Source organism: Lepidochelys kempii, chromosome 2 (genome assembly GCF_965140265.1).
Source record: "Lepidochelys kempii isolate rLepKem1 chromosome 2, rLepKem1.hap2, whole genome shotgun sequence".
NCBI classification, from domain to species: domain Eukaryota; kingdom Metazoa; phylum Chordata; order Testudines; family Cheloniidae; genus Lepidochelys; species Lepidochelys kempii.
This window is the reverse complement of record NC_133257.1, coordinates 56,058,476-56,081,294: the sequence shown is the minus strand read 5'-3', so window position 1 is coordinate 56,081,294 and position 22,819 is coordinate 56,058,476. Positions and strand designations below refer to the sequence as shown.

General features: G+C 40.7%; 1 protein-coding gene across 1 annotated transcript in view; it reads left to right on the top strand.

The window, feature by feature from the left end:
* The first annotated feature begins 2,787 nt into the window (after positions 1-2,787).
* The window catches only part of HNF4G (hepatocyte nuclear factor 4 gamma), an 87,157-nt gene continuing 67,125 nt past the window's right edge, over positions 2,788-22,819 (top strand). The window contains exon 1 of the mRNA XM_073330768.1: positions 2,788-3,011. Within this exon, the coding sequence (XP_073186869.1) occupies positions 2,846-3,011 (166 nt within the window). The 5' untranslated portion in view covers positions 2,788-2,845. The remainder of the gene's footprint in view (positions 3,012-22,819) is intronic.

Sequence of the window (22,819 nt, the reverse complement as noted above, 5' to 3'; positions counted from 1 at the left end):
CTTGTGTGTCGAGAAATATTCACTGTGCACAAATATTCACAGCTTATCAAAGACATTCCATCTCATCTTCTACAAGACATTTAGTTTTGATACAAAGTAGCAGCCATTTCCATTGTTTTTTCCAACAGAGTGATTACCCTGGAAGTTTGTATCCCCTGAAATTGTTCGATTCATTTACAACTTCGTAACAATTATTAAGTCAATTTGCATCTCTATCTTGTGATAAAGATTTGCCTCTGGTGACCAAGTGGCTTCACTGTACAAATTCCGTGCTAATTTGGAGAGAAAACAAATCATGTCCGCTCCTTTTATTCATATACCATAAATGACCATTAATAACTGGCATCACACGACTGGTTTAGATTATCAGATGTGGTTTGCAGCTTTCAGTCAGTAGCAGATACTTTTCAAACTGGCCACTTGCTTCTGCAGATTACCACAAACTACATTTAAACCAGCAGCACTTGCATTTATTTCATTGTTAATATTACCCTGGCATGCAGAATCCCTAGCATTTTGTCTGCGGCAGGATAGGGACAGCATACACCAGCCTAAAATCTTCCAGAGTGAGTTTTACTGGCCTTTTAAAAATACCCTTTAAAATGACACTCGAGTTCTTGGGAGCTATTTACATCTTCCTTGCTGCATAACTGGATAATTATATCTGGTTATTAATGAAGTTTACTAAATGGTTAAATAGCCATATAACGTCCAATGCATTCAAAGTAAAAGTCGAATGCCTCTAATACTTTGATTCAGGATTTTCATGCAGAACGCTATTAATGAATTAGTATCACAACGAGAAAAAAGGCTTGGCACTATCCGAACGGTAAGAACATGGAGCAACCTTGCCGATTTCCTCACTGTGTAAACCAATAATCCTTGATCGCATTCAAATACTAGAGAAAGGGTGGAACAATGACCATATTTTCACGCTTTTACTTGAAACTGGTTGTTTTCTCTGTTGTGACAGTGCCAATAAAAAAATCACTGGTCCATTCATATTTATTGTGATGGGATACAGAAGTGCTAACAAAGACAAGCTAAAGGAAAGCCCCGAATCTTCCTTTCCTAGGAAGACCTTTTCCCCCAGGAACTCAATAAGAAGACCTCTTTCTTGCCTGGTAACAGCTTGCCATATCCTGTTTTCAGTCACACCCGTGCGACCCCACAATGAACGATGCTATAGAAAACCTTCGATATTTTGCATCAAGATGATTATGTGTATCTTCTTGATGTCAAAGCGGCCGTAACGGGTGTGACTGAAGGGAGAATTTGGTTCCATGATAGGCTAGCCGTTAATTATTATTTGAAATAAATCTGCAATTTCCCAGAACAACGTCTGTTGTTATTTAATGGCTACTTCCTTGTGCCACAGTCTCTCCGAGGTCCTCTGGGTAAGCAGCTGAAGTTCCATCTAACTAGTATCCTTGATAAAGAGAATTGAGATGTTTTAGTTATGATACTTTACTGTTGTCCAGGGTTCTTTAAGAAAAACAACTCAATTTGTTCTAAAAACGATGCATTCAAAAAGAGATTCAATGAAACGGGAAGTAAGCTGAGTAAACTTCTGATCCAAGAGAGAAAGATTCAGCCCTTTGATGTACAAGGACATTGTTACTGCAGAACAATCGGGGAGGGGAAACATTTAAGGAGATTAAATGACTGCACGGGGTTAGTAACATGTTTGACTTGTTCCGATTAATTCCGAGGATCACACTGTTATTTAGGAGTTTGTGCTTGCGTGTTTTTGTGTCTTATCTATAAAAATCACAGCGGTGGCTTGAAAGAGATCAGAGAGCATTGTAGGGAGAAACTTCACCTAGATGTCTTGGGTCCCAGTGCTAAACACTTGTGATAGTAGGAATGTTCCCCTCACACGCCAGGGTTGCTAGGCGGAATAAAAGTATTTATTTCAGTGCAAATAAACAGTCAAGGGAGAAAATATCTCGAAATGACTGATGAGTTATTTGTGTGTTGGGCTGGGGAAACAAACATCTTTCTCTTCACTGAAGTCGAGCACCTTTGTGTGTCAAACTTCCATTACCCATATAGGGATGATGAAAGTAGCAACTAGGATCCATCCCTTTTCTATATGCTAGGCAGGATGCCACTCAGCCTGCCCTGGGTCTCCAGTTTAGAGTGATCACGCTGCCATGATGGGGAGTGCTGCTCTGCCTTTGCCCTGCTAGCTCAGCAGGAAAAGCTGAAAGTACCTTCAGTACTGCTGTCTTGAATTTGTAAAGGGGATCTTATTGACTAGGTGTTGGCGGGGGCAGTGGGATAGTCCCCAGCCAGGAGGGCGGGAAAAGTGCACGCGTGCCAGGTTCGAGGCTGGCCTTTAAATCCAATCGCTTTCTAGCCCCACTGCATGGCTATGTGCCCTGTTGCCAGTGGGGCGAATGGCTCAGTTGGGGGGGGGGGGGTGTGCCCTCTCAGAACAATGGCGCCACTGACTCCCCACCAAGCCTGCCGGGCTACCCCTCGGTGCGGCGGGGCAAGCAGGCGCTTGGCAGGTGCACGCCCGCCACGTGAGCCAGGGAACGGGCCCAGCATGGGGTTTTCGTGCAGCGCTTCTCGCCTCGGCCTCCCGGCCAGGAGCACCCCCTGGGGCCGAGAAAGCCGCTTCCCCCGAGGCGCTGGGGCTGCCCCCGCCCGCGGAAAGGGCCCGGGCCGTGGGAGCAGCCGAGCCAGCAGGAGCCGCTTTCAGTTTTCCTTGAGGCGGCTGGTTACTGTTTAACATCCCCACCCACGTTTCAGTTTGTTTAGTAAATCGATCTGATGCTCGGGCTCAGCCTGGTGCCCTGTCGCCATTGAGCAAAGTTAATATCCCCCGCTCGAGCATATGGTAAAGGCTTTGCCAGCGAAACCAACCCAGCTCCCGCGGCCCGAGCAGGACGAGGGGCCCCCTGGGGGTTGGCGGGAGCCGTTCCCGGGGGATGCCGCCGCCGCCCTGACTTGCCGAGCTGCGACGCGAGAGGCAACGGAGCCGCCGCTGTGGCCAGCAGCAGGTAAGTTTCACTTGTGAGCCGGGAGTAACTGAGCGCCCCTCCCCCGCCACGCCGCTGCCCTTGCTTAGCACAGGGGCAGTCGGCTTCCCGGCCCAGCGCCCCAGGAGCCGCCGCCGCCGCCGCCGGCTTGGCTCGGGCTTCTTGGAAGCGGCGCCAAGTGCAAACGCAAAAAGTGGCTCTGGCTGCGCGAGGGAGAACAATGGTTTCCTGGGGGGGCGGGTCACGCGCCTCTGGGCGAGCTGCAGAAATCCATTTTGGGAGGGTGCCGCTGCAGGTTGCGGGGGGCTGGGCCGGGCCGCAGGCGGCCCACGAGGCGTTTAACGTGGAGGGCAGGGAGAAAGCAGGGCACTGGCATATCGAGAGAACGGCCAACGCATTCCCACGACTCTAAACTATACTTGCTCTGGTAACAAGAGAGGGGAAGCTTTGCACAGGAAATGTGTTACCTTGTTGAGTTCCGGGCCTGAACCTCGTGACCACACGTGAAGTGGGCTGGTTTGTTATTGTAGGGTTGGTGATCACAATGACACTTGGGAATTATGGAGGGCCTTATCAGGGCATGCTAAAGCGCACCGATTCTTTTTCAAAGGTAAAAACATTGTCGCATAGGCGGGGGGAAGAGCAAAGAATGATCTAGATTTCACACACAGATACCAGGTCAAGTTTTGGGGCCTACCGGTGCTTGCAACCTAAATAACAGAAGAACAATTAATGGTGCAGTCTATGATACTGGCTTCCATTCCTGGTAGTTGGCATGAGAAATAGGTTCACATATTTTATTCAACATCTACTGTGCAGCAAAAATAACATAATTCTTCAAGTTAGTTTTCACATTTGCTATGGTCAATAATACCCCATCTCCATGCTAATGTGGGAAATTTCGTTATATAGCTATCAAACACTGTCTTTTTTTGTACTGTTGAGTGCATAATATGTATTTTAGAGTTACTGTCATTTCCATCTGTATTATGAAGCTAATAAAGTATTTTAAAGTGTCATCCATATTATTAATTGAGTTTCTGAAAACTCATTGTGTGAGCCAGATTGATTGTATTAAACAGTTTTCCAGGTTCCTGAATCTCTTGATTTTAGGATTCACTTAAGAGTCATTGGAGAAAAATATAAAGCACTAAATAATTCCCATGTCCCTTAAAAGTACTATTTTGGAGCTTTTGCAACATGCCCAAGAGAAATCTGAAACATTCAATTATATCCAGGTGTTGATAGAATATCATGAACAAGATATTGTTGATTTTTCCTTTTTTATTGTGAGAGAAATGATAGAAAACCTTTAAAATGGTCTTTTGTAACAGTCTACACTTCCCATCATTTCTCTGTCTCTGAAGGTTTGACAGGAAAAAAGCATTTAAAAGGGCTATTCGTTGTCTGGTACTCAGTTCCCTGTCCCTCTCCTCCTCTCTCACTGATGCATACCAGCGGCTCACCTCATACACATAAAAAATATTAAGGTGTTGGACAAGATTGTAATGCAGTTATCTTGTTCAGAATGTTATCCTTCATTTTAGCAACTCACACGTATGGAGCATATAGTTTCCTCCATTGGCTCCTAGCACAAAGCATAACTTTACCTAAAACTTATTCTTTATAAGAAAGGGGAGATTCTGGGCCAAATTCCGCTCAGTTACACTAGTGTAAATCCAGAGTAACTAATAGACCTAATTCACTGTTTTGCTACAGCTCTTTTGTGCCACAAAGCCATCTTCCTAACTATACTTTTCAGCATAGGAGGAATCTCCAGGAAATGGGAGCCAGCATAGTAGCTCTATGCCACCCTCAAAAGGTAACCCCCAGTATAGAAGGCATGGCTGGAGAAAAGGAAGCATGATTGGGGGGGGGGGTGTGTGTGTGTGACCTGGCAATCCCGAATTACCTGATCAGTCCCTTATGGATGTGCACACTCAGACATAAATTATTATCAGCCCTGAGGCTGCTCTAATCTCTACTGGGGGTTGATCTGGATCCTGACCCGGGTGAGGGTGTCTAAAGGTGATGTAAAGACATCTTTGCCCCTGTGCTTCTTCAGGTCCTATGCCTAAGAAAGGGGGTGGCATATCCTACTTGATTTCAGTTGAGTCGCTGTGCACTTGCACCAATGTAAATGAGAATTTGAATGTCAATTTGCTTGAAGTGACTTATTCGGAATTTTGGTGAATATATTTGTTTAGCTACAAAACCAGTATCTACTTTAATCTTCTACTGACTTGCTGTATAAGAGCCTGATCCTGTAATGGTTTGAGTATACTCAGCTCCCATTGCGTCTCTCAGCAGAGACTCAGATTTTTCAATGTTGGACCTGAAAAAGAGGACCAATACATATTTTTGATGTTACATATTTATATATCCAGTATTATATGTCCTTCTACATTGTTTTTTTTTTTGTAGATATGGAGAAAACCAAAAATATTTCTTAAGCTTTTATTAATTCTTTTATAACATGTGAGATCACCAGTAAAATCAAACTTTTCTTTAAGGCATCCAAAATTAGTAACACAGTAACTGGCATTTTTATTAATAACACCTGCTGCAAAAAAGGTGGTTCCATCTGGGGAATTTCTGAGTAGTCAGTAAAACATTGTGATTTCTGCTTATATGAAAAAAATCTGTTATATCAAGAATAAGAATAAGTATGATATGCAGATAGTTGAGTTAAGACTCAATCACTGGTATGATGCTATCATAGAATCATAGAATATCAGGGTTGGAAGGGACCTCAGGAGGTCATCTAGTCCAACCCCCTGTTCAAAAGCAGGACCCATCCCCAATTAAATTCATTCTGAGCCAAATAGATTTTGGTTTGGACCTCTTTAAAGTAAAATGGACAAGCTGAACTCCATTTGTTAATTTCTGCACCTGTGCTCTAGATGGTATATTCCATACCCTTTTCCCCCTCTTTCACTCCCTCTTCCCATAATATCATACAGTAATATAGCCTGTGGATTGGCTATTTGATAGCTTACTGGTTAGGCTATTTAGGGATCACACATTCTTAATTTTCAATAGTAGTAAGGGCCCTTTGCTAGCTAGTTTTACAGCTTATAAGGTTTTAAAGATCCTTTGATTAATTTCTTTTCACCTGTTATTTAATTGAGCAACTCAGCTGTATGGAAGGCCATCTTTTGCTTCCTAAGTAAGTTTAAAAGCAGGTAAAGAGATCCTGTTTACAGTGACGTTAAGGAGGAAAATGTAGGCAGAGTTGTATCTTACACAGCACTGCTTCTTGTTGCTGTCTGATACATAATGTTTGATGGCTACATTGTTCCACTGTTTATATAGACTTTATTAGAAGGTAAAGGTTGATATTATTTTGTGATAAATTGTCACTTCTTATCATAGATGGTGATTTTTTATATCTGTTATAAGAAAGCATTCCATAAGCAAATTGTATTTGTAACATACTATATGTTACACTTAACAACGGTATACACATTACACAGAACTTGTTTGGTGTGCGCATCATTCTGAATCATGCCTACATGTTTTACTATTTTAAAGTATCCTGTGTCATGTAAAGTTTTGGGATTATTTGCATTACGACCAGAGAGTGTGCTTAATGAGCAGCATTTTTGACACATGAGAGATGTTTTAATGCTTCCTTCAACCGCTTTGTTTCAATCAATTATTTTTCATTTCAAAATTTCAATTAAAAAAGCAACAACAAAAAATTGGGTTGGATAGCGTATATAATGTCACAGCTGAAATCTATCAAACTGAAAGGCCCAGGCTACGTTTTCAAACCTTTTTCAATTGTCAATTTAAGTAAATTGAAAATGAAAGGTCTTGGTTTCAGGATTGGGCCATTGAAACACAAGCATGCTGCTTTCATTTTGTAGAAGGGCAATCTCCCGCCACATAGGTATTTTTAAAAGGTTCATTCATAATTCTCCCTTCACTGTTCTATTGGAAATGACAGAATTCATTATTTTGAGGTCCTGAACTATTTTTCTGCAACTCGGGTGATGAATTGTATGAAATTTAGTTCACAATATGACATGGCATCCCACAAGATTTTAAAATTCTCAGGTCTAGAGCCTTCCCTCTGTGGCACACCATTGGGAAGATCTAGAGAGCCTTAGTCCAGATCCTCTGCCCCATATCTCCCATGAAGTAACAGGGAAGGATCTCTATCTAGTATTGACAGCAATTCTAAAAAGGGGGCTGGCACTCATATTTGGTAATTTACCAGAGCTTTCCAGACTGCTGTTGCCTGTGTTAGCTGTCTGGAAAGCTCTGGTAAATTACCAAATATGAGTGCCAGGGGTGCTTTCTGAATATTCAACCATATATTCCCTACTACATGGTTGCCCTGGCCAACAGGATCCCAGCAGCAGAGGACACCTGCAAATAACTTTGCTCCTACTATCTATTCCTGCTGGGGCAAAATTTGGCTCCAAACTCTGGGCTAGATTTGAACTGGTAGCCTAGAGGAAAGCCTCCATAATTCCTTACAATCACATAAATCATTTACTATCCCATTTCAGTATTGGCCATCATACTGAGTGGTTTCCTAAAATCTCTTAATGGAAATGGTCTTCCTTTTTGGAGGCTTTGGTCAGACAGACATACAATGATTCTGTTAGATTGATTTGAGATCTTTTGGGTTGGCTACCAGTTCAGTAATTTTTTACAATGTTTGTTCAGTTGCTCTTCAGTCTGCACTTTTGAGAATGTCACCAGGAAAACTGAATTAATAATCTTTTTACTTTTGAACTATGCAAATACAATGGTTGTTTTTAATTGTTGACCAGACATTGCTGATAGCTGGTGCCTATGTAATATGTATGTATATATGTTTTCTCTGTCACTATTTAGGATATCAGTTACTGGTTTCTGTTTTGGATGTTTAGATCCCAAAATGCATTGCACTCTTTCATAAAGAACTATATTTTTAAGAAGCATTCACTATCTTCCGAGTGTCTTGTCACAGTTCACTTTTAACATTTTTCTTACTCTTCTGTTGTTGCTTTTGACTTTCATATATTTTTCTATTATTCTTGCTCCTTGCTTTGAGCTTCAGTGAGTTTCTATATTAATATTAAACATATAACTGTAACATGTGGTTTAGGTGAACTTGGAGACACATTTTTTGAGTCTCAAACAGATTTGAACTGCCAGAACTTGTTCTAACATAAATTCAAACCACAGCACTAGAATATCATAACAGGAATAATTTTGGCCATGACAATGCTGTTGACAAAAGAAATAATAAGAACAAAGACAAGAGATACAATCAGCTTCAGCATCAGATTCTGCTTATTGTTTTAGAATCCTGTAGATAAATAAATAACCCCATCACAAAGGTGTACTATAAGACTTAAATCAATACAAGGAATGACTAGTCATTATATCAAAAGGAAAAGGAATATACATAAAAATGGAACAGAAGGTCCTGTATTAGAATTTGCATAGAAGATGATACAGATGAGAGATGACTGGAAAAACAGGGGGGTGAGGGTTAAGGATGGGGTAAAGGATTTATTGATGTGAAAACGTGGAATGCCATTTGTTTACTCTACCTAGCTTCTGGACTAAAAATGATACTTTGGAGTGAACTTTTTTTATTTTTATTTTTAGTGTGGTAGAATTAGGCCCTACTCTTAAATTATTCAGAACATATTTAAAACAAACTGACTTGATATTCTGCTATCTTTTATCAATTTATTAATATTATTTAACATTGAATATAGCAACATAGATTATAAAACCACTGAGGAATAATCCAATCTAGATTAGAAACAGGAGTTGAGGGCACTCAGTACTTCACAGGATCAGACATTATTGAGAGGATGAGCACCCCAGAGAACTACAGGGGTTTTTTTTGTTTTGTTTTTTGTTTGTTGTTGCTGGTTTCTTTGGTAAATGCTAGTATTTGTGGGGAAATGGCAAACTGGCAGCCTTGGAGAATGAGAACCTCTGTTTGTAAGGTAATACCAGCATAGGCATGAACAGTGCAAGTTCTTCATACTGCTCCAAACTATGCCTCAGTCCTCAGCTGGAAGGGCCAAGAAGGTAATTCAATCTTCATGCTGTCAGTCCTTCTTCACCCTGCTGTATCTGCCAACAAAGGAAAATGTAACAGTGCATTTTATGATTTGGACACTTGTCCACGAGAAACTTGACTGAGATCAGCAACTCAATTTAAATTTTGAACAATATGTTGGCTAATGGCAAAATTTGAGAACAAGCAATTCTACTCTAGTAATGTCTTTTTCAATAGGAAGGCAATAAAGGCCCCTTTAAAAAATTGAAGAAACATGGGAAACTTTAAATCAGTAAATTTATAGCCCAAGGACAAGGAGGTACTAAGTGGGTTACTAAAAGCAGGAAGCAGCTGAAAAAGGAATTCAAATTTTAACAAAAATTTCACCATGAGTTTTGTACGTATAAAATTTAATAAGAGTTTTTATCTCCTTTTACTCTAATAGGTCAAGTAATTTATTTCCTGAGATGTATTTGAAGTTGAAAAAAAATAAGCTCGAAAATGAAATACGCTGCCAGTACCCTGGCAAAGATCACTCTAAGTATGTATGGTATCACACAGAGTCAAATGAATGTTTTAAAATTAAGTTATATAATGTAGCAAAATCCTTGGCAGGAAGAAAATGAGCACAGCTCAGACTGGTTCGGAGAATAATAACAGCCTACTGCAGCAAATAGTTTAACCCTTGGCACTCTACACCTTTAGTTGCTTCACATTTTAGGCTAGACCCATTATTTCCCACCAAGGTAGTGGCTGATCAGGGTGCATCATATAACAGCTGTCGCCAAGTATGTGCTGAATTGTTAAAACCCTCATGACATTAAGGTGATTCAGCAATCCGTCAAGACCATGTAGGTAAATGGACATGCAAAGGCTGTTGACCATTTGGTACTAACAGGCTGGAGAAGGCCTGGAAGAGTGGCTCTGCTCTGAAGAGTGACTATAAAAATAGCATTTTCTTATTCAATAGCTGTGATCTCTGTGGGTAATCAAAGTAGTAGTTTTTATATTTTATCATCAGTCTATGGGAAAAGTCTTCTCCCACTCAGGTCAATGTGGTTGAGGGGAAAAGCCCTAATCATCTCTATGTCCGACCAAACAGTCCAATAACAAAATTCCCCGAAGGAGGGTTATGTTGTACACTTCCATATACAGACTATATCTGTAGGATTAAGCCTTGTCCCATAACTACAGTTCATTTAACTGTGGATGAGCAAAGTAGCCCTATTATCATCACCTAGCTGAAGAACCTGACTTACCCTGTAGTCCTTCAGTGAGAGAGAGGGCATTTTCTCTGGCATTGGGGAAGCTGTCTTACTTGATAATGACTTACTTTCCACAGTAACTATTCAGTTTTCAATTATGATTTCCTCCCCATTGAATGAGGATAATGGTGTCTTTAAGGGACTAAATTCTCTTGCTTCACAACTTACCTATGGTCTGATCCTATTGCCATTGAAGTCCAAACTCTAAGTGACTTCAGTGGGAACAGGATTGGCCCCTAAGATGGACACATGCCCAGTGCAAGTCTTTTGTAGTCGCAGTGACTATAAAGGGACTGTAGTTTGCAGAGAACAAGCATTGTCAGAGAAACTGGCTGTATATGCAGGCTCATCCTTCAGTTTTGTGAGGGAATGAGGAATTTTAAGAGACAATCTAGGCTAATGGGCCATATGAAGAAAGAAGTTACATGTATGTAGATTTTGAGAAGACCAAAGGACCTATGTGTATGTGAAAACACTAAAGGGACCATCAGTGCCTGCCAGTGAGAATGCATTTTCACGATGAAAATATGTGAGTATTTTTTGGCACTAGTGTTGGTGCACTGGTGTAGACTAGCCACAGGCATTTTTACCAGCATGTTACTGTTCCTGCACATAGGTTACAATTACATAGTTTATAGCAGTAATGTAATTCCACTGGTGCTGAAAAACAATGACAAATTTTCCTAGTGTAGATAATGTCTGAGAGACAGTGTTTGTCTGAATCCTGCATTATCCATAGCTGGGGGTAAAATTGGTGGGTAATATGAGATTGCTAGTTGCCTGTCTTCTCACACTGGTACAAAACATTTAATTCTGATATTGGTATCTGACATAGATCCCTGTTGAAAATCAATAACCTGCTTACAGCAGGAACCTTACATCTTGACCTAAACCCATTTAGAACCATTTTATATGCCACATTAGTCATGTAATTTAAGGGAGGGAACCCTCTCAACAATCTACTGTTAGTGTATTCAGTTTATTTATTTTTGTTTTCCAGCCATAAGAGATGTTGATAACACTACTTGCACCTGGTAGTCTAAAAACATTTGCGTTTACATATTAAATACAGCAAAGGTTCTCAAATTGAGGTCCATGGAGCTCATGGTGGTGGTCTGCAGTGTGCTGGTGGGTAACGTACTGCCTCCTCTTCCTTAGCAGCAAGAACTAAGTTGTATTAGCAGAAGGTAAAAATAATTATTTTATTTTCCATGTAAGCAGCTACTATAGTTGTCAAAGGGATGTTACACAATTGTACATGAGAAGGTAGGTGGTCTGTATGTGTGAATAAACTATAAAGGGTGGGAAAGTCATTCACCAGACAATCTCTTTATTAAAACATAGTTCACACTATGAAAAATTTAGAACCCCCAAAGTTTACCAATTGACATGATAAAGTGCCATTGATTTTTGTTAGGTTTCAGAGTATCAGCCGTGTTAGTCTGTATTCGCAAAAAGAAAAGGAGTACTTGTGGCACCTTAGAGACTAACCAATTTATTAGAGCATGAGCTTTCGTGAGCTACAGATGCATCTGATGAAGTGAGCTGTAGCTCACGAAAGCTTATGCTCTAATAAATTGGTTAGTCTCTAAGGTGCCACAAGTACTCCTATTGATTTTTGTGCAAAACTTCCAGTCAGTTCATTGCAAGTTCTATGCGCACAGCAATGGTAGGATAAAGTGTCTACTTTTATTCATACTTTCAATTTGTAGTGGTGGAAAATCTTTGAAATTCCTTGCCGTAACCCTGGGGAACTACACTAAATAAAATAAATGGGAAAGGTTTGATTTTGACTTTCAAGAAAGCTGAAGATAGGCATTATCTGAGTTAGAAAAGTCTTGAGTGTCACATGTAATAAGTGTGTTAAGAAATAAGGTTTAGTATGCTTAAGGTCCCCTGTTTTCGGTTTTTATTTTATTTATTTCCCCCCAGAATTTATCGGTGTTTATGACTACAACAACAAAAACAGGTGAATATCGGTGGAAAAAAAATTAAATAATTTTCTGGGTAAATATTGGCGTTTATTTTGCTGGACAGAGAGACAGGAGGAAAAGTATTCAGTAGTTTAATGCTTTGATGAATGGTATTCAGTGCTGCAGAACTAAAACAGAACTCAAAATGCAGTGCCACCTCTGAGTTTAATAAAACAATATATCTGTAATCCCCAAATAAAACTTTTCATTTGAATAAACAGTTTACTGTTGTAGACTTTTAGAACTATTACCCTGTAAACATTTATATTTAGTAATTGGGCCGTGCCATTTGCAGAGCATACACTCAACAACTTCATCCTCTCTCCTGTATTTGTTTTTTTAAAACTTCCGAATACTTCCTTGTGTTCTGAAATCTATTCTGATACTAATTTTCTTTTTGTTTCCATTTTTGTGTGTCAGATTTTTAAAAACTGTAGTTATCTGTTAGCAGCTTGAAATGTGTATGTGGTGGGTGTGAGATTCATCAGTATGTTCAGAGCTTGCATGCATCCTGTTTGTTTATTCTGTGTATCTTCTAGACCAGTGGTTCCCAAACTTGTTCCGCCGCTTGTGCAGGGAAAGCCCCTGGCAGGCTGGGCTGGTTTGTTTACCTGCCGCGTCCGCAGGTTCGGCCGATTGCGGGTCCCAGTGGACACGGTTCGCTGCTCCAGGCCAATAGGAGCTGCTGGAAGCGGCGGCCAGTACGTCCCTAGGCCCGCGCTGCTTCCAGCACCTCCCATTAGCCTGGAGCAGCGAACCACGGACACTGGGAGCCGCGATCGGCCGAACCTGCGGATGCGGCAGGTAAACAAACCAGCCCGGTCCGCCAGGGGCTTTCCCTGCACAAGCGGCGGAACAAGTTTGGGAACCACTGATCTAGACTAATACATAGCCTTACTTCAACAAGCAGATTTGCATATATACACGGGCTAATGTATTATTGTGATACATTTATCTCATGCAATGTATTGTATTTTCCTAATAAAACAAGTTATTTTTTATATATTTGAATGATAGAAAAGTAGGATGAAAATTGGAAGAAAAACAAATAATACTTTTTCTTAAAACCCAGAATTTAAACAGAAAACAAAGGGGCTTAAGTATGTTTTATAAATATGGTGATGTCTATTTTTCCAGTGTCTTGAGATTTGCAGAAATACCCAACCATATACATGAATATCTAGTTATGCTTGTAAGAAAAAAGATACAGTATTATTTTTAGTAAATGTTTGATTATTACCACAAACTTACTTAAAACTGATACATTTTTAAATTATATGCATGTCTATGCTTTACTAGAGTCAGTCAGTAAAATGCCTTGTTTTATCTTTAGGAATTTCATTTAATTCATTAAAACCCTATTTGTGTTTACTCAATTGATTTTTATTTTTAAGAATGAGTCTCTACTAAAATGACAATGGAGACAATAAAAATCTCATATTTTGGGACTTCTTAAATCGGAGTTTAAAATAAGTAAATTGGTTGAGCTAGTTGGATAATCTGGTACTTGGTAACATACCTCTCAAATTTACCTCATCTTATCATTTATTTTAATCCCAAAATGATCTATGTTCTACATAAATGAGATATCCCATGACTTTCATTGTTGACAATTATTTACATTGAGAATAAAGAATCATAAAGCTGAGATAACAGAATTATTGAAGGAACATATCCTACAGCATTTTAAATTTCCTGCCTGTTTTTGTGTTTCCTTATTTTGTCACACATTGCATCCCACATTTGGCCCTAGTACACTTGAGTGTACCAAGCAGTGTTGAGCTTTCCACAGTTCACATGCACTTCCCAAATCTACAGGGTTATAATTAAAAAAATCCCCTTAATTAATGTGATGTTAACTCTTGATTTTTCTACAAATATTTTTCCATTGACTGACATAGCTACAGTCATACCTGAATAGTCTTGTCATAGTTGACTCAAGCTGTATGTGTGTGACAGTCACTTTAGAAATTGATATTAAGAAATAGGTAAGAGGTACAAAGAAAAGGAGTACTTGTGGCACCTTAGAGACTAACCAATTTATTTGAGCATGAGCTTTCGTGAGCTACAGCTCACTTCATCAGATGTTTACCGTGGAAACTGCAGCAGACTTTATATACACACAGAAATCATGAAACAATACCTCCTCCCACCCCACTGTCCTGCTGGTAATAGCTTATCTAAAGTGATCAACAGGTGGGCCATTTCCAGCAATTTGTGCTGGAAATGGCCCACCTGTTGATCACTTTAGATAAGCTATTACCAGCAGGACAGTGGGGTGGGAGGAGGTATTGTTTCATGATTTCTGTGTGTATATAAAGTCTGCTGCAGTTTCCACGGTAAACATCTGATGAAGTGAGCTGTAGCTCACGAAAGCTCATGCTCAAATAAATTGGTTAGTCTCTAAGGTGCCACAAGTACTCCTTTTCTTTTTGCGAATACAGACTAACACGGCTGTTCCTCTGAAACCTGTCATCGTAAGAGGTACAGTTACTTATAGGATATTTTTTGTGTGGCATAAGCTGGTCATAGATACCTGACTGTTTTGGAGCAGTCAGCCAGCCTTTGCAGGAAAGATGGAGAAAGTAGCAACTTGTTTATGTGTTAGCAGCAGCATGCGAAACTGCAGGATGCCATGTTGTTCCTATTCTGGCTAGACTAGAACTGCTGCTAAGTGCTCCCTTTAGAAAAGGAAAGGAAGGGATCCAGGAGGAATGCTGGAGGAGAATTCTTTCCATGTTTTGTCTCCTAATTCCAGTCACAACCTCATTCCCTACCCTTTGAATGCAAGGTCTGTTCAAGGCTACTGCCAACATTTGTTGTACCCTGTCCATAACTGGTGGGTCTGTGGCACCAACAGTACAGAAGTGAGCTGGCTAAGCAGAAGTGCATGCATTGTATCTTTTCCAAGGGTGTAGCAGGGGCCACAATGTGTCTGGGATAGTGAGAGGGGATCCAAGGAGACCAGTGGTAGACAAGTATAGGAAACAGAGAGGAATTAGAGAGAAATCAGATCAGAGTCTGGAGCGAGCCTACTGAGAGTTTTAAAAGTCAGGAAGACCCTTTTAACCTGGATCTTGAAATGAATGGGGAGCAAGTGGAGTCATTTCAGGATGGCAGTGATGTGGTTGTGATTCTTTGTTCATGTAAGAGGGTGACTAACAGCAGTCTGTTCATGCTGAAGTTGGGAAGCTTGCATTTGGAGGCCACAGAATTACAATAGTCAGGGTGAATGGAGACGAAGGCAGAGATGTAGTCAAGGCAATTGGTGTTCAAGTGCAGTGTTCCAGGAATGGAGAAGGCAGATTTGCAACCAGAGGGATTTGGGAAGAGAAGAAAAGGTCAAACATGACACTAACATTACTGAGAGTGGAAGCAAATCAAAAAGAAGAGAAGAGAAATAAAGGAGATGAAACTGTTTTGGGACACAAACCTGATACACTTTGTCACAGGAAGCTGAAAGGAAGCCATACATTTATTTGAACTGGACAGGAAGAGGGTGAAGAGAGAAAGAGAGAAGTCCTAAAGGGTGTTAAATATTTGTACAGTTGACAGAGCAAAAGCAATGGTTAAAATTATAGGGAGAGCATTGATGGCTGCAGTTGAAATGCCCAAGAGAAGTTAGTAAGATAATGATCAGAAGAAACAAGGTACATAGGCAAAGGCAGATTACTGATTTGTGGGGCCCTGGGCAAGAGCAAGTGGGGGTCCCTCCCCACTGCTTCTGCCTGAAGTCCCCCCAACACTCCTGCCAGAGAGCTGGGTTGGGGCGCGGGGGCTTCCCCCACCCACCCAGCAGTCCTGCTGGGGAGTGGGTTTGGGGTGCGGGGACTTCCCCCCACTCCCCAACTGGAGTGGCAGGTGGAGGGGGCAGGCATTTATTTTTTGGTACTATCTGTATGTAAGGCATTTCTTACTTGCTTACCAACACAGGACCACTATTCCAGTTCTGTTTATTTTTTAAAATAAAGTCCAGTTCAACCAGTTTTGTGATATGAAATCGTTAACCTGATTTTTAAACATTGTTTCAAATGAAGGGTACCAATAATTTTGTATATCTCAGAACTGTATATCTCATTTTGTACATTAGAGATAATTCAGTTGATTTAATTTTAAAAAATAATAAAAAATCAGATGGGGTCACTCACCATTCTGTTAATGAGATATTTGTGCCTGTCTTATAGACACAAGTCTTTCAATCTTGGGATGAATGTTTCAGAAGGATACTTGGAGCGTCTTTCCAATGCTCAACCATTTGCGGTATTTTGTTTTTGTTGCAGTCATCACTGAAAATCCAATTTCAGAGAGATATGTGGAGCGGAACAGGAGCAAAGTTTTGACAGTGAGTTCACTGAGTTGCGGGTATTCACTTCTGACTTTGAGCCAGAAAATAGATAGTCACTTTGTGAAACTGTAACTTCAGACCCTCATCCCTTGACAGTTCCAGTAACTTGTCCTCCAATGATGGTGACAGAGAGGTCTCAGTTTCTAGAGAGGAGAATGGATCACAAGCCCATTGCTTTCCTTTCCATGGATCAGAGTCTGATGGGAAATAGTCCTTGAACTTTTGAAGCATTGATTTTAGATGGGATGCAATTATTTCATGTAGGAGAGGCAGATCCACATCTTTACTGTCATCAATAGCCAGAAATGCAAAAGATGGGAACATGTCATAACAGTTGCACCCCACTCTCTCTTTCCAGACTTTGAGCTTTTTTTTTTTTAGAGGCCGTGATCTTGTCAGCCAATACAAAGACACTTGACATACTTTCCTGTATAGAGAGATTGAGCTGATTGAAGTGATCAAATATATCTGCCAAATATGCAAGCTTGGCGAGCCGTTGTAAGTCCTAAAAGTATGCTGCCGGAGGAGACTTCTTTTGAGACAGAAAGGCTTCCAGTTCACATTGCAGTTCATACACTCGATTTAATATTTTGCCATGGGATAACCACTGCACTTCAACGTGTAAGAGTAAGTAATGGTATTTGGACCCCATCTCTTCACACATTGTAGCAAAGATGTGAGAATTGAGTCAATTCGCTTTCACAAAATTCACAATTTTAACAACCATACAGAGGACGTCATTAAGCTCTTAAGACAATTTCTTGGCTGCCAAGATCTTTTGAGGAATGAAGCAGTGTTCCATCACTCTCGCCACTAAACCTGAATGTCTACGTGTCATTGCGGTCGCTCTGTCAGTGCAAATTCTAGCGCAGCAGTCCCACTGAAATCCAGGTCCTGTCACCTACTTGTTTAGGATCCAGAAGATTTCAGCACCTGTTGTGTTTTCTAGCAGTTTTTCACAACAGAGTAGATCTTTGTGAAATGTGCATTCATAGGCAACAAGAAACGCTGTGTTGGATAAGTCAATGGACTTTTCTAACTAAATTGCGAATGAGCTTGACATTCTCACCCTTTCTATCAAGTGAGCTTTGATGTCTTCTGCAATATCAGTGATTTGACATGAGACAGTATCATTTGACAGTGGAATTCAACTCACGTTTTTGGCAGCTGAATCACCCAAGACTTGGTGATGGGCATCTATTACTGAAGGCACAATTAGTTCTTCACCAACTCTAAATGACAGCTCACATTTAGCTGTGTGTAGGGACAGCAGATATGATGCTTTTAACATTCCTTCATTTGATGTTACGGCAGTGTGTAGTAGTTTCTTTTGCCCCTTCACTTCATCCCACTTTCATTGGAAGAATTCCACTGGCTTTTCTTTTAAATTTAGATGCTTTTTTTCAAGGTGTCGAATCATTTTTGAAAGTTTCATAGCACTGTTGCTCAGAGTCATGCCACATACAACACAGAGGGTTTTTACGCATTCTCCATCCTCACTTGCAACAAACCCATACTTAAGATGAATCATATCATTGACTGAAGGCCGAACGTTTCCTTTTCTTTTCTAACCCTTCTTCCTTATCATGTTTGGAGTCACTCGCATCTCTATTATGTTTTTCTGAACTTTCGTTAGTTCCAAAAAATCAATCCAGAGTTAACTGCTTTGACAATGACATTATTTGGTTTAGCTGAGGTAAAAGTTTTACTAGAACTTAAATTTCACTTTCTGTTAACTACTTCCTTCCAACAAATGCATGTGCACATGCTTTGCATATCAGCACCATGGCAACTGATGTCAACCCAGTTGGTTTGTTCATTTACTTATTTATTATTTTTTAATGTTCAGAAATAATTGAATCAGTACTGTGATGAAAAATATAAGTACATGTAAGGATGGTCTGAATGAACCTTGATAGCTAGCTGGGAGGGGGAGAGACTTCAGGAGCAAACTATATTTACATGAACACACCTACTCTGCCATGATATCCGGAAGATAGAGTGGTGTTGCTCAAAGTGATCAGCTTTGGCTGGTGTTGGGTTACAAATCACTTAAGTACTAAATGCCGTGGTAGTGAAATGTTATCAATGTTGTTGTCTTTATTGTATGAATAAAAGGGGAACAGAACTATGTGTAACCTGTCCCAAATGAGAGGAACCACAGCTGGCAGGGTGGCCAGCCAGAGCAAGTGCTCAGATGGTGGAGCAGCAATGTGCCTTCTTCCCCAGGTGGGAAGTGAACTCACACAGATGTACCTCTGAACCCTGGGTCCTCACTGCCCAAGGACAACCACTGTGAGTGGGGTGTAGTGAGGGAGCAGGGGGAGCACAGATAAGGAATTTTTGGTGGTAGAACTCAAGAACATGGGGCAGAAGGCACTGCTCCCCACACTTTGGGGTGGGTGTCCTGCTCACAGTTTTATGATTATGAATCCTTCTTGTGGCATTTTCCCTAATTAATGTCAGGTGCCTTCCCTTCTTTCATTAAAAGTTTCTTTTCTACACTCAGACTCTGTTCTTGCGAGTGGGGATGTATTGCCTCTCAGAGGCGCCCAGGGGTGGTGTGTAATTTTCCCAGGGTACTGGGTGGGGGCTCGAGCCAGTTCTGTGTTGTATTGTTGAAAAAGAACTCCTAGATATTGAACCTAGCCCTGGTTGCTGCCGGCTCCACCTGGCTGAAGGGGTACATACAAAAATATTTTAAATATTAATATTCTGTGTCAGGGAAATATCAGGGACTGGCAAGGAGGTCCATGGAGCAGTTGTTGAGAAACGCTGGTGTAGAGTCAGCAACTTGACCTTTACTGTACTTCATGGCAGGCACCACTGTCAGATAAAATATTTACTAATTGTAATGTGGGCTTTAATGGATCCTTTGCTCAAAACTTCTTAAGCATGTACACATGCAGTGGCACACATCCAGTACATAAAAGTTTTTGGCACATAAGTGTTTTATTTTTAGTGGTTTACAGCTAACCATAAGATTCTTCTTTAAGGGAAACCCACATGAGCAAGTCCTAAGAGTGAATGCTTTTTACTGGCTTTCTGGTTACTGGAGTTGTTTTGTAGCTGATGCACTTTATAACAAACAAAACTCAGGCTAGCACAACAGGGCTCTGGACTCTCAATGTTACCATAATACAAACAATTACCACTAGTGATAATCATGGTCCAATGGCAACAGTTTTGCCAGGTGAGCAAAAGGATGCTTCCTCACCTGATCAAGTTAAAAGGACCCGTCCTATGTCTATCTCAGCTGGAAATTGCTCTTTGCAGATTTTATGGCAAGCAGCATTGTTCAACTATGCCAAGTTGCAACTAGCATTGATGCCACACTGTTCCTCAGAATGTCTGGTTTTGATGAACACTTTCCCACTCAGCAATGGCAAAGATGGCATAATCCTCCTCTAGATCCCAGGATTGGTTGTGGTCCACTGTCTCATTTGTGATTTTTTCTTTTTCATTTTGTTTGAGATTGAATTTGAGAGAGAGCTTTGTTCTGGACAGCAACTTATGGCAGTGGGCTGAAGAGATGAGATTTAACTGAATCATCAAACTAATACACAAAGAAAATATGTGAAAATTGAAATGGCAAGGTAGAGTGGCTTGGTTGTTGAGGTAGATAAAATAACTAGGTTCTCAGGGAAATGAGGTAGGGATTTTTTTTTTCTGAACTAGCTTTAGCTTGAACTGCAATAGCTGATGTAGAAAGCATAAACATTATAAAACTTGATGAAAATAGAAATAAATATTTGTCACCCTTTCTTTCATTATTTTGTGCTTAAGAATCTGCAGTTTTGTGATCCTCAGCCCAATGAAAATAAAACTAGTATTCAATGTGTGTACAGACAAGTGTGTGTGTGTGTGTGTGTGTATGTGTATATTTGCTTCCTTAAATGTGTGTGTGTATATATATTTATATATATATTTTAAATATATATATTTCGTTTATTTACTATGGGACTTTGCCATCAGAACAGTTTTTGATGTTGGAATGCACATAAAAATCAGGAATACACTGAGAAATCAATGTCTCTTGCTAGTTTTTTAATGAGAATAATAATGTATTTATTTTTCTTCCTTTACCCTTTGGAATCACTGAGGCAAATTGTGACTGATCTTAGCAATTTCAAGTACCTGTTTGTGACTAGAAGAATAAAGTCAGCTTGGAGTAAACATTGCTGTGCTCCAGTACTGACACCGACATACCATATTGAGCTAAAATAGCCAGAAAGGCTGACAGAGCTTGCACGTCTCAAAGTTAGCTATCTATCCCCACTCCAGTGTGACTGGGAGCAGGGGAGCTACTTAGTTGTCAGTTAGCAAGGGATTAACTTCAGTCCAACTTCCTCCTCCTCTTGCTCAAGTACTCAGGGAGAAGCTGTAAGTGTGATGGCTTGGGGACAGAGGGAGAATACCTTTGGGAATGTTGGGCTTCACCTCAGGCTCCCAAGATTGGCCTGAATCCTAAAATGGGGAGTCTTGTTTCAAGGCTTGATCCAAAGCCTACTGAAGTCCATGGAAAGATTCTCATTGACTTTGGGCTTAAGATCAGACCCATAAAGTTTAATTTTTGAGGAAAAAGACTTTGTTGATGGCAACTGTTTTTCTACTAAGTTATTCCAATGGTTTATACCCCAAAAGAGTTGTACTTTTTGATTTTGTTCTGTTTAATTTTTAAATTCACTTGTATTTCCTTCTTCAGTTCCCTATGTAACCATGTCTATGTAACCATGTTTAGGTGGGGGTGGGGGGCGGAATGAAAGCTGGAGTCCCATGGGGCGGAGGGGGACTAAAAGGCCGAGCCCTGCTCTATGGAGGGTGCATAGCCCCAGCTCTGCAGCTGCGGGACACGGGTGCTGTCACGGTTCCTCCCCCACTCTGAACTCTAGGGTACAGATGTGGGGACCTGCATGAAAAACCTCCTAAGCTTATCTTTACCAGCTTAGGTCAAAACTTCCCCAAGGTACAAAATATTACCCCCGTTATCCTTGGACTGGCCGCTACCACCACCAAACTAATACTGGTTACTGGGGAAGAGCTGTTTGGACGCGTCCTTCCCCCCAAATACTTCCCAAAACCGTGCACCCCACTTCCTGGACAAGGTTTGGTAAAAAGCCTCACCAATTTGCATAGGTGACCACAGATCCAAACCCTTGGATCTGAAAACAATGAAAAAGCATTCAGTGTTTTACAAGAAGACTTTTAATAAAAAATAGAAGTAAATAGAAATAAAGAAATCCCCCCTGTAAAATCAGGATGGTAGATATCTTACAGGGTAATTAGATTCAAAAACATAGAGAACCCCTCTAGGCAAAACCTTAAGTTACAAAAAAGATACACAGACAGAAATAGTTATTCTATTCAGCACAATTCTTTTCTCAGCCATTTAAAGAAATCATCATCTAACACATACCTAGCTAGATTACTTACTAAAAGTTCTAAGACTCCATTCCTGTTCTGTCCCTGGCCAAAACGACTACAGACAGACCCAGACCCTTTGTTTCTCTCCCTCCTCCCAGCTTTTGAAAGTATCTTGTCTCCCCATTGGTCATTTTGGTCAGGTGCCAGCGAGGTTACCTTTAGCTTCTTAACCCTTTACAGGTGAGAGGAGCTTTCCCCTGGCCAGGAGGGATTTCAAAGGGGTTTACCCTTCCCTTTATATTTATGACACGCCCCCCAAATCTCAGCTAGGGTGAAACACTGGCTGGGATTTCTTCCTGGAGCTCTAGGAAAAACAGAGTTAATAAGACACATGCATCTCTAAATATACTACCAAGTACATAAAGACTAACAATATTTTCCACATCTCAAGGATGATTTTAACCAGTTGTTTCTGGGAAACTTTCACGGGAGAGTGCATCAGCCACTTTGTTAGAAGCTCCTGAGATGTGTTGGATGTCGAAATCAAAATCTTGGAGAGCTAAACTCCACCGAAGAAGTTTTTTGTTAGTTTCTTTGACGGTGTGAAGCCACTTTAGTGCAGCATGGTCGGTTTGCAGGTGGAAACGCCGTCCCCAAACATATGGGCGTAGCTTTTCCAGAGCGTAGACAATGGCATAACATTCTTTTTCAGTGACTGACCAGTTGCTTTCCCTCTCAGACAGTTTTTTGCTGAGAAACACTACAGGGTGGAATTCTTGATCAGGTCCTTTCTGCATTAAAACTGCTCCCACACCACGCTCGGATGCATCTGTGGTTACTAGGAACGGTTTGTCAAAGTCTGG